The 15,613-nt window shown below is 40.6% G+C and overlaps 1 protein-coding gene and 1 long non-coding RNA gene across 3 annotated transcripts in view; one reads left to right on the top strand and one right to left on the bottom strand.

Annotated features, from left to right (window-relative positions):
• LOC310846667 overlaps nucleotides 1-8,525 on the top strand; it is a 21,931-nt gene extending 13,406 nt beyond the window's left edge. For both annotated transcript variants that reach the window (XR_014565432.1, XR_014565433.1), the window contains one exon: nucleotides 7,668-8,525. This is a non-coding gene — a long non-coding RNA (uncharacterized lncRNA). The remainder of the gene's footprint in view (nucleotides 1-7,667) is intronic.
• On the bottom strand, nucleotides 1,982-15,613 carry GCLM (glutamate-cysteine ligase modifier subunit). The gene is made up of 7 exons (XM_083743573.1): nucleotides 15,078-15,613; nucleotides 10,444-10,509; nucleotides 8,979-9,063; nucleotides 6,522-6,578; nucleotides 5,330-5,532; nucleotides 4,900-5,014; nucleotides 1,982-4,169 (listed from the first exon to the last, which is right to left on the bottom strand). Exons 1-7 carry the CDS (start codon nucleotides 15,201-15,203, stop codon nucleotides 3,997-3,999), a joined length of 825 nt encoding a protein of 274 aa, XP_083599699.1. The 5' UTR covers nucleotides 15,204-15,613; the 3' UTR covers nucleotides 1,982-3,996.

Below are 15,613 nucleotides of genomic sequence, written 5' to 3'. Positions count from 1 at the left end.
CAGCGCCACTCCCGTCCCTGCAGGGAAGCTTAGTTTGCACCAATTTACACTTTTCTATTGATAGGTAAACACCCAGACAGTTGTAGCATGGACCTCTTTTAAACCCAAAACCTGTGTTCATATTTGGAGGTTTAGTGAATTTTGTTTGCTATATTTATGTACTTTTTGACTTTATGGGTTTTTAATATTTTATAATTGCAATGTTTGACGTATTCCAAGCTATAAAAAGAACATTGTTATGGAACAGCCTAGAGAGATTAAGAAAACACCTGCTCCCTCTCAGCCGGTGCAGTCACTGCTTTAAAAAATTGTAGTGTGCAAGCACATTACCAAATGGATCTGACACATAGAAGATCACAGCACTTAATTCCATGACGCAGGAGGGGCTGCAAATCCTGTAAGCAGCTCTGGGATTGCTCCTGGGATCAATTATATAGTGCTCTGCCTATCCCACCTGCCTGAGCACAATAAAATCTGGGACTGGTAATTTTTGAGATAACTTGATACAAAGAGGGGCACAACTCTCTTCCCCATAACCTATGTCCTACTGACCCTACAGCTGCTGCTGGATCACCTCCAGCCAGCACAACTATTGCCAGGGATGGCAGCTGTAGCATAAATAATATCTGGAGAGCTACAGATCCTCATCTCTGGTAACTTTTTTATGTACTTGCTTTTTTGATAGTTTTCTTGTCTTGTGTATTTTTGTTGGGAAGCCTCTGGTGTGTGACACACACACACACAAGAGTTAAGAGTTCAACATTAAACCATCAATGCCATATAACAGTGGTTTCCAATTAGCTAATTATTGAGGACTCTGTTTTTCAAAAACCAAGCCATGGAGCTTCTACTTTTGAAAATTTTGACATCTCTATGGTAGTTTTTGTTATGTGAATGCTCCCACACTGTGCTTTTTTTCTAGGGGGATGCAGGGTATGCATACCCCTAAACATTTGGTGAATCTGAGTTTTCCTCATTGAGGGGCAGTATTTCAATATGAGTAGGAAAATGAGAGTACCCCTAAACATTTTTAAAAGAAAAAAGCACTGCTCCCATATATCCCCTGGGTGGGTTATGTGGACACCCTGGGATCCGTGGACACCAATTGTGAACCACTGCCTAAGACCTAGCTAGGATTTTACTCCTTTGTAGTTCTCATTGAGGTGGTAGACTTGCATCACAGAGGTGCTTCTTTTAGACAAGGATGAACAGCTTAGTTTTATGGCAGAAAGGTTTATGGGTTCCAGAAAGGAAAAGTCTTTTCTGCACTTAGAAGGAATTTGCATGAAGGAAATTTAGCAACATTGCTAGTGTTGCTACCCTTAGTGTGGATTGGTAGTTACATGCAGAAACTAAGGTTGGTCTAGTTTCAGATAACTTATTCCTTTTGACTAGACTCAAGTATATCTGCAAACACTTAAGACAGGGCTGCCATACACCCAGCTTTTCCCGGGATTTCAAAGGCGGCATTGACTTCCCGGGGGAATTTCCAAAAGGCGGTGCTTTGTCCTGGATCTTAGCCAAATCAATTAAAAAAAACAGAGTGTCCTGGTTTTTACTTTTTGAAATATGGCAGCTTAAGATTAGAGTACAATATGTGTTGAGGAAGGATTTGGTTATGTCACCTATTCCAGCACTGAATCTGAAATACCTGAAATACAGTATTAAAATGAACAAAAAAGAAGTACTAAAAAGAAGTGCTGGATGGGGTAGAGCCTTGACTCAAACTGAGGCCTGTCTGAAAGGAAATCTTTCTCTTGGCATAGTGTCACCAAAAATGTGTTCTGCTTCCATATTTGGGATATGTGTATGTTTTCCAGATAACATGCATAGTTTAAAATCTGTTTTAAAGTTTTATTTCATCGTATCATTTTATGGGAAGCATTCCATCTAGTGTTCTTCATGCTGGCTGGAGAAAATCCAAACCAAAATCTGCAGTTCCTCACTCCCTAACTCCAAAAAAGGACAACATAACCTGCAATATTATTTGAAAATTTATATAGAGATACACACAAAGAGGAGAAACAGTTACCAGCGAATTTCTGTAAAGCAAGGGGTTTTTTTAATCAACAATGATTTTCAAACTAGTAAAAGCTCATTAGGTACAGAAGTTTAAATAAAACCAGTTAATTCTGAAGCAGACTACATACAACTGCAGCTGTCTACATCTTTTGTTTTGCAACCCCAAATTTCCATAAACAGACATCCTGCAAATTCAGTACATACTATTTTTAGCAATATCGCCAGAATTATTTGGATATTTATGCTGCAAATCAAAGTTTACGCCAGAATCCTGTCTGAGAAGCTTTACTTAAAACATTTTAGGACCCAAACATCACCACATGCTTAAACCCCCTTATTCAAAAACTTTATAAAAACTTGAGAAGTTTGCCCACTGGAATGGATTAAAGTAGATAAACAGGATATGATAGACAGTACAAAAGCATCTACTCTTTCCAGCTACCCATTATGATGCTATTTTTAATTAGAATGTAAAACTCTGGACTTCAGATAAAAGTTTACTACCCCTCATGAAACCTGTCATTAGTGCATTAAATAGGTATGCATATACAAATACAAATGTTAACCTTCCTCAAATGGTGTAAAACCTCCAAAATGTATTTGGCTATACACTAAATGAAAAACTAGAAAACTGCTTCAGTTATAGAAGTTTCCATAGGTTAAAGGCAGCCCAGAACACTGAATGCACCAAACTAGTTGACAAAAAGAAAGGGTTGATGCTACACAAAGGGCTTGCCTACACTTTGAACGGGTCCAAGTGGTTTTCCATTTGCCCAGCCACTTTCCCCAGGAAAACCTGCTCTTTACCACTGAATCGGAGGAAACTTCAATCCATTGAAAACCCAATTGACGTCTGCTCTGATTCAGCAGTGTATAGGTTTTCCCAGGATAAAGTGGTGGGAAAAGCAAAAGTGTGGATAAGCCCTTAGTTATGCTTTGAGTGGACCTGCTGTAAATCATCAGGATTTAAGTCAGTCATGAGTAACAAATTCCATTTATTTCAGTGGCTATACGCTTATTCAGTCTGGAACCAACCCAAACTAATTTTCGTTTAACTATGACAGCTCTGATTTTCAGACAGAATTGGGTCTCCTGCTTTTTGGGGGGGACTACAACTCCCATCATCCCTAGCTAGCAGGACCAGTGGTCAGAGATGATGGGAATTGTTGTCCAAAAAGAAGCTAGAGACTCAAATTTGGGAACCCCTGATCTATACTGTATGTGATGTCAAGATTATATATAAAGCCAATCATCTTTCTATGGGTCTCAAAATGTAAATCATGCTTTAGCACTGGCAAAATGAAACTAGGTAAACTTTGACAAAGTTAATTCTATTTTTGACCAGTGCTCTCCAATACAGAAACACCATCTCCTTGGGCGTATATCAAGAGAAATGTAGTATAGACATGATAGAAGAAAAAAGTTACATAATACAAGTATTACACTGTATTATGACAGGAGTGGTGGGAAATACATTCATGAATATATTAAACAATTTACTTGCATACCCTGAATTTTACATCTCTGGTTTAAAATCAGAGTGCTCATTCCACCAGTGTTCCCAAATTTACTCTGCTGTCCGCTTAGCAGCAATAAGGTTTAACAAGTTACATTACTCCTTGCAAACAGAAATATTTCAATCAAAATATACCTAGTCAAATTCTGTTTATATTAGTCATTAAAATATTTCAAATATTTTTATTTATATATCATCTCTAAATCACCCGAACAGTTAATGAAAAATAATATTTCACAAGTGAGCAAGCTGAACTCAACACAAAACACCCATGTATGAAATAAAAGGAAATTGATAGAGAAACATGGTATCAGCCTCTTACTCCAATATGTAATTTGGGCTTCACTGACTACTTGATAATAAAACATTTTGGTCTTTACAAATTCCAGTTTGCATCTTGGTGCAATGATATAGCAGAGACAGGGCCTTTCAGATACAGGTTAATGCCAAGGTCCATCTTAAGATGCTGGGATTCTTTTAGCTTGCAAGATGTAGCCTTTGGATTTGATGACTCCTCTGCTCTTAACAATGACTGAATATCGCAGAAGCCACAGTGGAGTCCATTCATGCACTTGGCAATCTGGGATACTTTCCTGAAGTGTTTCTTGGAAGCTTGCTTCAGAAAGGAGTTCTAAGGTTAGAACAGGGACAGGAGAAGGTGATGATTAGCAAAGCTTTTAGGAAATTGAGCTACCAGCATTCAGAATACCAGTCTGAATGCCAATCATATTTGAAATATGTATATATGTAATTACAATAAAGCAAATACATTATATGGTTGAAAGTCCTGATATTTGACATGCCAGAACATCACCAAGACCAACACTCCAGAACCTTCTACAGTTGTTCACTACTTGACCTTTTATAATATGTTAGTTTGGACATTATTTTAAAAGTCCAGGTTTGTTCAAACTAATCCAGCACTGCAGGATTTATCTCCTGGCTTATTGCTATGCACATCTTTGCTGCGGTGTTATCTCTACAAATGACTTTATGTTTTGCCTGCTGAATGAGTTCCTTGACTGCATTAAGTCCAAATCAATACCAGTTTTTAAAATCTCCAAACATACAAGAGATATAAGCCAGAAATTCATTGTTAAAAAGGTGGGAATAATGAATTCTTTGCTCAAATGGTAACACGCAATGCACCTTATGCACATGTTGTCCTCAAACATTGGGCTGAGCTATTCTGGCTTTGATTTAAGCTGGCATCCAGAAAAAGTTCTTTTTGTATACATTGTGCCCTACACAGAATATGGAACTAACTCTGTGATAATACAGCTAATTCTTAATGATCATAAAATGGCAAAGCATAAATAGACCTTTGGTCTACTCTGTCAAGGCAATTAACAGGACCTTACCTTTTGGATCATTATGAGTCAAAAGCTGGATATCAAACTCTTTAGCAAATGCAGTCAGATCTGGTGGCATCACACAACAGGATGCAAGATTCACCTGGTTACTGCTTGGTTTCACCTAGAAAAAATTAAAAATTTCAGCTTTCCTTCAAATATAAGATAGCGCTATGGTGTTTGTCTTACATTATATTTATTTAAGTGACCGCACATTTTTTATGACAATGGAAAGCTGCTCCGTTTTCTAATTTTTTAAAAAAGATGCTTTACATATCAAATATAGCGATGCAACTACATGCTTGCCCAGCTGGCTATAAAGTGTCTATATTGTACTCAAGTTTAAAACTGGATCTGATTTCATAATATATTCAGCAGAACATATTAACAGAAAAAGCAGCAGACCCAGGTTATTTCAGTTGAATAGACTGCCTTTTACCTGCGCCCACAAGAACAGTTGCTCCAACAGTGCTTTATCTAGATCAGAAGTCCCTATGGCAACAATCTTTTTGTTTTGAACTAAGTTTTCAAGCTCTGCCCAGTAAGGTTGTAAATATTCTAAGGAAAGATTAATTCCGTCTTCGGTTGGAGGAGGAGCAATTATCACGGAATCTAACTGGTCGACACCAAGGGCAGAACATGCTAAAAAAAAAGAGAGAGAAACTTAAATAGAATAAAAATGATTTACAGGAGGCTTTAAGAAACACGAATCTACTTGTCTTCTGATCACTTATTCTATCTCCTTGTATAAATGTTCAATTCCCTGAATCTGTGCAGATATAAATCAATTTTACAAGATCAAGTTAAACAATTTTTGAATTACAAGAAAGAACCTATACAATAGGTATATGCAGCAAAATATGCTGAAAAGAGAGGAAGGAAAGCAGAGTTCTTAATTGTTCTGAACATACAATAGTACACCAAGGAAACCACACAAAAGGGTTATTTTCAGAGTTTAGCTATCAGAAAAACAAAAGACTAATTTTTGCTTGAATTGAAGCTTGCTCTGCAATGCAAAATCTGGATTTCTTCCAGTTCTTAGTAAGTCGGTGTGCACTTCTGGCCTACTAAAATTAGGTTTGAAAAAAGCCTAATATTAAAGCCAATAGGAGCCCCACTCCTCCAAAGCCGAAATGTGGCATGGTCAATTGTGAGGAGGGTCACAGCCGCTATACCCCCTTGCTGGAAATGCACCCTCGCCCAACTGCACTTAGGTTAGAAGTCTTACTGTCTCCAATGCAAACATTCCCCCCAAACCTAATTATGTGCGTGTTGTGTGCTGTATATGTAAGCATACATGTAATGTGAGGTATGTCCAGGTATGTATGCATGCGCTGGTCAGCCCTGCTCACCTTCCATTTAGCTGCATCTATTATTTGAAAGATGGACCTTGAAAAGGAAACCACGAGAAATGCAGCCCCTCGACTGAAAGTTATTCCTTCCCCGCCCTCATTTCACTGTCTGCCAACTTTGTTCAAAGACAGTAGGGAAAGGGTACAAAGGTCAATAGATTTTTAAAACATTCATGACTAGGAAAAGCTTCTCTGTTTCAGAGCCAGAGAAGGCTTTAAAAAGAAAAAGAAAAGACCCTGCAAACTTTGGATATGTTCATATGTAAGTTGCCAACTTACTCATACTGACTGCTTCTCTGATTGATGAAGTGTTTGATCCCGCGATAAACAATTTTGCTGAAAATAAAAGATGAGTTAATAAGGGAAAGCAACACTTGCAAATAATGCAAATTCCCAACTGTGTGTTTCTGATCATTTAATAGCACATCAAATCTGCACAGATGAATGACCAAAACACTGCGGCCGAGGACATAATTTGAATGCAGAAGGTCCCGTGTTTAAATTCTAGAGTCTCCTAGAAAGGCTGGGAAGAATTATGCAGCCTCCTCCTTTCTTTATGTTGATGTCTTGCACAAATACAACTTAGCTATAAAGCAACAAGAACAACAAAAATGCAAGAAGTTCCCCTCCCAAAAGCAATTAATTCCCAAGAACACCAATTGTTCCAATTCAAAGTCTGACGTATATTACACAATGTCAGCCTTTCAGAGACTGAGTTAAGGGTTATTTGCTGCTCTAGGTTATTTCTAGGTTTATAGATTTCTAGGCAAGCCTCCCATTGAGATGAAATGCAAAACAAGCTTATAGAAAGGTTAGATTTCAAAGCAATTTGACTTAAGACATGTTTGCTCAGGTCCTTTTGGTGAACAGCGGCCCACAGATTATTTCTCTACATGTGAAGACAAGGAATTTTTGCCAATGAGCTCCTGACGCACTGGATGAGTTAAAGAATGGTAGAAATGTTGTTTTATGTTGTTAGTCCAGGGGTTGGAGAACCTTTGGTCCTTCAGCCAAATCCCATCAACCCCAGCAAGCATCGCTGATGGCCAGGGATGATGGGAGTCGTAGTTCACCAACATCTGGAGGGACAAAGGTTCCTCACACTTAGCCTTAGCCCATGGCTCAGCCTAGAACGTGGTGATGAAAAGCATGCTTCTTGGTTTTACTTACAATAGATGTTCGGGGTTTTTTTATGGTAGGTACTCTCAGAATCATTGATGGAACTGAGATTGCCTTATCAACTCAGATAAAAACCTTGGTTCAAAGTAGTTCATTAACTTGTTGTTCAGGAAGCATATATGAAAGATTACTGGCTGTGCCTTCAATACCAGGCCCAAGAGAGACCCAGGTTGGCACACACCTCTCAGCAAGATTTACTCATATTTATGTAGCTATTTTTGAACTAACAACTGTTTTCATTTTCAGGATGCAAGGATAGCCGCTATCTATACAGAGCACTAGGATGGTTCCACAACCCTTCTGCAACTGTGCTGTAACCTAGAAATGTCTGTCCTCTCTTTGAGAAACTTCAGAATTGCCCCTTACTGAAGGAGACCAGAAGGAGACCACCTAACACACCATTCTGTATCCAACAGCCGGAGGCCTCTGGAAGCTCACAGGCTGATGCGTTATGCAATTGGCCATTCCCTCACATTTGTCCCAGTTCTGTTTTCATTGTACTTCCAGCATTGCAACAGTGGCATCAGCTGCTTTAAGGAAGAAAAGAAAGAAAAATATATGCATTGCCTGAGGCTATGAGATGATCCTGAAGATTTTTGTTGAGTACAGACTTTGGAAAGAGCGATATGGATGCAATGATATATAAGCAAAGCAGTACCAAAGTTCTGGTGGTGCGCACTTTGGATACATCTGCAAGCCCAGGGCTCATGCACTCTCCCCTCCCCTCTGGTGTGGCTGTGAGGAGGCGATCAAGCATTTATGCTTCTATTTTTTATTAACCACAGTATCCTTAACTGGGGTCACTCTTAACTATAGTTCTCCAGAGCAAGCCAGATAAATAAACCTGCGGTGTGCACGTGTGTGCAAGCCAGAGACTTGCAAAGGCTTGGCCTCATACTGCTACATCACGGTGCAAACGCAGCCTAAATGCAGATGAACTACTAACTGTGCAATGCTAACCATGTTTTCTCAGAAGTAAGCATATTAAATTCAAATACACCCAGGTAAGCAGGGTTTAACGATCCTTTTTTATTTCTGTGATCTCCTTTGGGAGAGGACAATTGTCTGAAAAGCAGGATAAAAATATTAAAAGGGAATAAATAATACTGCTTTGTCCTATGAATTAGTCATCAGGTTGTTTAGTTAGCAGATCCTCCTATGAATTAGTCATCAGGTTGTTTAGTTAGCAGATCCTTGACTGCAATCCTTGTCAGCAGAGTGACTAGAATAATGCAGATAAGAGTCCCAAGAAAAAGTAAGTGATGATACTTTACTGAAGGTAATTGAACAAAAGCAGCATATAATATGGAGATAAACGAGCTTTGGTCTCCTGGCCAATGGCAGACTCTGCTGCCTTTCAGCTCTGTTGCCCCATTCATTCATAACAATGTTAAGCTGTGCTATGCTGGACCTCTTACTCAATTCCCCAACCTATTCAATTTAATATTCCATAAGTCCCCAGAGGAAGGTGACTCTCTGTAGCTAAGAAGCTGGTTGACTAACACTGGGCCCTGCTCCATCCCATCTCTCCTGATGAAGTCAACAAACAAATTATACCTGAAACTTTCAGTTCTTCCCTTTCTTCAGGATTGATCTTTTCTATTGCTTGGGCTAGAGTACATTCAAGGGTTTCAGGCAGCTCCTGCAAATAAATATGTTGACAGTCAAAAGAAGCTTACCAGTATTGGCAGCTAAGCACATCTTGTGTCATTAGAGAAGACATATAAAAAGCAGCCTTGAGCTTCACCAAAATTCTGTTATCATATGGGGGAGGGAGAGCAAACAACTCTGCAGTAGATGATTGAGACAATAGTTCTGGAATCCCCCTGTCCAAGGTACCCAGTTGCAAAAGGCCTGGTCCACACTGCACAGCTGGAGGCCACAGAGGGCAAGTCTGACAAGCACCTCATCAAACTGCGTGAAAGGCAAAGCATATCTTCAGTATGGAAGGCAGATTTGTAGCACTACACATATTCTGAGAGTCCTCGTTTTATGTTATGCCTGCATTCAGCCTCAAAAATGCAGGGCATGAAATAAAAACACATGCAACAAACAGTTTTAAAAAGAAAATAAAAACAGTCACGGGGTTATGTTTACACAAACCATTCAATTACAGGGCCTCTGGTCCCGTTCTAATTGCAAAATGTGACTGGCAGGAGTGGGTCAGCAATAAATCACATGGAGTAAGCGCAATTAACTCTTTATTAGAAGAAACAAGGTCTGCTCAGTAGTGCCAGGCCTCATAAACACAGCAACTCTTCTCGGTAAATACTGTCCCTATTATATAGTTGTGGAGAATCAAGGTCCCTGCCTTACCCCAGCTGCCTAAGTCTCCTCCTCTCCCAGGTCCTTCCCAAGCAATCTGAGACTTCCAGCATACCTGTTTTTGCTCTTCCCTCTTCATGCCTCTTCTGGTTCTGGGAGACCAGAAGGGAGGGGAACTTGACTCTCCCTGCTCACTAAGCCCTGTTACCTCTCCAGCTTCCAACACCTCTTCCCAATCTTCTCCCTCTTCTCCCTCTGATGACTCGTTGTTGTCCCACCACCAAGCCCTAGGTCCTTGCGGGTTCCCCAGTTGGTGCCTCCCACCATTCCTCTGTGTCCATTCAGTCCATGATAAAGTGCTGCTTTGGACATTTAAAGCCCTAAATGGCTTGGGATTCCAATTACCTAAAGGATCATGTCTTCCCACAGGAACCTGTCTGGACACTCCATTTGCCCTCCAAAGTCCTGCTCTGTGTCACAAAGAAGCATATGGAGGGCAGTGACCAGACATGTGGAAGCTCTCCACCTGCCCATCCCTACTCTTTGGAATGGGAATGAATGCCTGCCTCTGACTTTATTATCATTTTGGTTCCAGGTAAAGGCACTTTAATTCTTCTATGATAACTTTCATTATATTGTTTCTCTCCCCAGCAATAAATTTCATTTAACGAGGACAGACTGAGATTGGGCCAGAGAAAATTCTAATTATTTGACAAGCATACTAGCAAGGAAACACAAAACAGGAAAAGTCACTTACCTGCAATAGATCTGGGCTGATCTTTGAATTCCACTCATTTAAGGTTTTCTGAATGCAATCCCGCAGCTGCAAAGCAACATATTCACTATTCAACACCGCTTGGTTTCAATTTTGCAATACAGTGAGAAAAGGAAATTAAACTTGCCTCTGCTGATCTCTATATCTTCTCTCTTATGCACACAAACTAAGCAAGTTATATCTGGGTACAGGGATAGAACAAAAATGTGAGGACAAATGTAAACAGGAAACAGTAAAAAGGAAAGGAATCCTATTTTTTCTGCAATTCACCATGCTGGTTTTAAAGTATTGCTCCCTTCCCCCATTAGGCAAAGCAGGTAGCCTGCATAAGGTCACATCAGGGAACTAAATGGGTAATGAGAGGAACCCTCCAATAATGCTGCAGATTCATGACTTTTGGGGGCAAAGACAAGGAGGAACAAGTCACCAAAACCTAAAGAACTGGAAAATTGTGCTAGAGGAGGGCAGCGGAGGGGTACAAGAATGTAAGGCTTGCTGTGGCTTGTTCCTGTCACAAAAAAACAGTGGTTTATGTAACATATAAGCTAGAACCACAGGTATGAACTCTTGCTTAAGAAACTAAGTGTCTTTCTCTGTACCAGAATCCAGCAAACCCAGCAGTCGGCAATAAGCCTTCATCTAAAAATTGGCCAGTGGTTCACCAATAGACCACTGTCTTCTTTATGTCTCTTTGGACAAGTTTCAACTTCCTGTTCAACATCACTGTGATCTGAATTGAGGGTTGCTGATACTGAATGGAATGATCAATTAACTTTTTCAGTTAACAAGGCATAGGGAAGTTTGAGTCCAGGTCTGAATGAGCAACAACTTCCATTATTATTTTTAAAAAGGGAAGAGAAGCAAAATCTAGCACCTGGTCTTGTAGTAGTGTATTTTTCATGCAAAGATCATTTGCAAAAGCTACAAATTCAGCCTAAGTAAAGCTTTAAAATGGTTTGACTGATTTAATTGTTGTGAAACAATTCAATGAAAGGCAAATATTAAGCATGTTGTGGGCATGTTTAATTTTGCCAAACTTTCAGAATGAGAAAACTAAATGTGACTTTTAGTACTAGAATAGAGTAGCGTTTGTCTATTGAACTGGAAGCTACCTCACACTCTTTAGAATTTCAGAAAGGCACCTTATTAACTGAGATTCTGATACCATGTTACGGTATTTAAACATAACTCGTCAATTAACTTCATTGGTTAAGAGACCAATAATAATTGGTTAAGAGGCCAACTAATAATTCTTTAATCAGTTAACAGCCCTCATATTTAGTGTTCCCTGCTGTGATGGCTTTGGACAGCTTGTAAAGTGTAAAAAGCGCAGCTACAGAAATAAGCTTCAAATGTATTATCTGACTCAATTCCCCAGGTGTAAAACCAAAACATTAGTTTTCAAAGTTTCTAGCTTTGGGGAATCCCTTCCCCACTGAGTGGTCTGTGCTGAGGAATCTCTGAGCGGTCTACATCTTCCAAAGGATTCTGGGGTGTATTCTATGAGCCACACTCGGTTTTTGTAGGCTGCCGGCCAAATCTTTTGGCAGCCAGTGAATGCCATTTACCATCACCTGGAATGAACTGAGACTACGCCCTGTAACACACCCAACCCTTCCCTGCAGCTACACATTACAGGGCCAGACGAGTTGTAGTGCACAAACTGTCTTTTCAGAAAACCTGTCCATCGCTACTGATATTCTCACTGAGGAACCCCCGTTTTCTGGCTTTCAGCTTGAAAGCCACAGGGTTAGAAACAATACTGCAGTTGTATGCAGAGAAAAAAAAGATAATAAAATAGGAACCCATGCTTCTGGTAGGTATGTTTTACACGTGTCAGAGCAGTTCCCTTCAGGGAAGTACTGTATTATTAATTAGACTCGTTAGTAGCTTGTTGCACAAGGGTTTCCCAAGCAACATGCAACATATTTAAAAACATAAGCATAATACAAATATAATATCAGCACATTCACACAAAAGCACATGAAATTCATAAAAATTACACAACTTCCCTAATAGCAGCATACTAAGAACAACAATAAACTACACAAGCTGTGTTGTAGTTTACTATTATTACTAGTATTGCTCCCACCCTGCCTATTGTAAAAGCAGTACTCACTTCTATTTTGATTTGAACTGAGGCTTTCATTATATTCAAGCAGGCTATGGGATAGCTGCCAAACATAACTTCATTACTACCTCAGAATGGTATGGGGGCCTATAGTTTGCAGAACAATGAGTCCCAATCCTCGTAATCCATGTTCTGAAACTAAGCTGCTGGCTTTATAGATGCTCAGTGCTAAGAACTGAACCTCATCTTTAGAATAATAATTAAAAACAACAGTACGGCAAGCCAGTTATCCAATAGATTAGCAATGTACTTTTCCAAGAAGTCACAAAGGAAATTTTAATTATTGCTACACACTCACTATGCATACTTTTGAAAGGGCGAAAAAAGGTTATTGTGATTTGTGGCTGTGATAAACTTTTCTTCTCATATCAAGGTGGAAGTATGATCTGGAAGCAAAACTCCTTTAAATACCACCTGTTTTCAGTATAAATGGTTATTGTGGAATAGCTGAGAATAAAAGTAAGCTTGGGGAAAACTTTCCTCAATCTGAGGATGACTACTTTGGGTTACAAAATACTATAATATTTCACCTTATGGCACACTGGGGGCGAGGGAATTTGACAATTATAAGAAAACAACTAGGTCAGTATGATACATGACCACTTTAGTCCAGAAGATATCTTGTCTTTGAATAGATTGCATTAGCCATAATAAAATTTATTTATATTTATTACATATATTTAGGTGCTGGGGGAAATGTTTCTCTTTAATCAGGCTGATTAAAATTCTATGTTCTTTTAAATGTATTTGTGGGAGGGGGAGTTATTGGTTTGTTTTTGTTCTTCTTTTTATTATGGATTTTGTGTCCTCATTTTGTATTTTTGTGTTGTGAACCGCCCTGTGATCTTTGGATGAAGAGCAGTATACAAATTTAATAAATAAGTAATAAAACAAAAAGAAAATGATTGGAATGAAATGCAGTTTTACAGGATCATTTTTAGGCTGTTTAAAAAGGACTGACCCCCAAGCATAAGACCAATACAGCGCTGCCTGTCAGTATAGCCTGAAGAGGCAATATGATGCCAAACTAATTACAACAGGATTCCATACGTCAATTACAACCAGGGTGAGGCAAGGAAGTTTTTGCAGCTACATGCCGCAACACAGTTCAAGATGCTCACATTTAACTGCTAAGCTAGACATGTATTTAGCTAACAAGTTTGGGGTCGTAAAAAGCCTAAACAGATTTAATGTAAAAACCTTTAGCACTACAAGGTGTTGAGTAGTTAAGTTAGGCTGATGTCAAAGGCATAACTGCCTATCCAATTTCCAGTAAGTTGCCTGATCAACAACAGCTCATCAAACTGCTAAAATGCTAGCAAGAGATTTGGAAAAAGTCGCTTGCTTATGATTCAGAAAAGTTTAGGAGAAACATAGCAGAATAAATTAAAGTGGATGTGTATGCCCTGACAGTATACCAAACATGTAGAAATGTTTGGGGAGTCTTTTCGCCTAAGTGCTTGTTAAGAGGGTTTTTAAAAATCATGTCCAAAATTTAGCAGAACAGCACTTGTTAACAAATTGTGATGGGCTTCAATATTTTTTAAAAAACCCTACTCTTAAGGTTATTAAGAGAGAGTAAGGATGCTTTGAGGCTATCACAATTTTTCAGATGGCGAATCAGTAACAAACCAGGAAGTTACGGCAGCGCACATTACTGGGCAACAAACCGCTTTCCAAACAAAATCAGACTTTTTGCAGCAAGGAAAGTGATAACAATTGCTTGGTGCGACGTCATATAACCTGCCTACAAACTTTGTGCAAAACAAATCAGGTGAATGCTCTACAAACAGGTTGTTTGCCTGGAAGCAACCTGTAAGGCATTGGACAAAAACACAATACAGTGGAAGAAGCAAATTGTTTTTGCGCTGAGGAAAATACACAGCAACATAAACAAATATCTACTTAACACTGACGCTTCTAAAAAAGATAACTCTCCGTGGTGGGATTTCCAACATTGCTCTGAACCCACAAACTCCCCGCTAAAGCGGAGCAGAGAACCAGGAAATCAATAAAGCTTTAATTCCCCTCCACCCCGATTCAGACAGAGACCTGGATTTTAATACCAACACATTGTTTTCAAATCATCGTCTCCGTGCTGTTTGGGGTCTTCCTCTTCTTCTTTTCAACGCGAGAGAGACGTATAACAGCAACTAAAATCCCAGTCAATAAAACCAACGTGCTTTGGGAACACACATACCCGCTGCTTTTGCCACAGAAAGGAGACAATAAATAACCCCTTTCAAGGCTCCGCGACGAGGAACAAAAAAACGCCTGTCAGCCCCCATATGTATTATTTATGAGGGAGCGGTCGATCGCAGCGGCCTGGCTTTGGTGGGGCATTTTTTTTTGGGGGGGGGGGGTTGCTCATCCCGCGCGGAGAGCAAGAATCGGGACCCGCACCTCCGCGTTCTCACGACCCAACAAGAGCGGGTCGTCAGAATGGACCGTCCACGCGTCTCCTCCCCGCTTCCCGCAGGCTCACCTCCTCGCTGGGGGTGGCCGGGCACTTCTTCCTCAGGCGCCCCCAGTTGAGCAGGTTGCCCGTCTGCAGGTTGAGGGTGCCCGCTTGCCCCAGCAGCACCCCGGCGCTGCCGCTCTCGGTCCCCATGTGCGCTTGTTCGCCTGCTCTCTCCGCCCGCTGGAAGCCACTGGCCGCCGGGTCCTGAGGAAGGAGAAGAGGAAGGGACTCGACCCGGGCAGAGTCTGCGGCGCCGCTCTCCTTCCCTCCCTCGCTTTCCCTTCAGACAAGGGACGGTGACTCAGCAGGAGGGGAAAAGTGCCTTGTCATCGTCCCCGGTCACGTGGCTCGGGACGGACACACAGAGAGCCACAAGGGAGCGGGGAGCGCGCGCAAGGGGCCCTCCCAACGGCGGCGGCCAACTGCTTTGATCCCAGCTGCACCCCACATAACACATAGAGGGGAGTTCTTGCTGCCAGTGCGCATGCCCGGCAGTCAGGAGCATGTGCCGTGACAGCTGCGATGCGTGCTGCCCTCACCCGGTCTCTCCGCCGGGAGCG

This window comes from Podarcis gaigeae (genome assembly GCF_964106915.1).
Source record: "Podarcis gaigeae genome assembly, chromosome: 6".
Taxonomy (NCBI): Eukaryota; Metazoa; Chordata; class Lepidosauria; order Squamata; family Lacertidae; genus Podarcis; species Podarcis gaigeae.
The sequence above is the reverse complement of the archived record's forward strand: the minus strand, read 5'-3'. Positions and strand labels throughout refer to the sequence as shown.

Bases quoted from the DNA above. Each gene is read 5' to 3' on its own strand.
- GCLM (XM_083743573.1), bottom strand. From the start codon at position 15,203: ATGGGGACCGAGAGCGGCAGCGCCGGGGTGCTGCTGGGGCAAGCGGGC. The intron at 5,015-5,329 runs GTAAAAGGCAGT...AATTTTTTCTAG, and splicing joins AACTGTTCTTGTGGGCGCAG to GTGAAACCAAGCAGTAACCA. The intron at 4,170-4,899 runs GTAAGGTCCTGT...TTCTAACCTTAG, and splicing joins GACTCATAATGATCCAAAAG to AACTCCTTTCTGAAGCAAGC.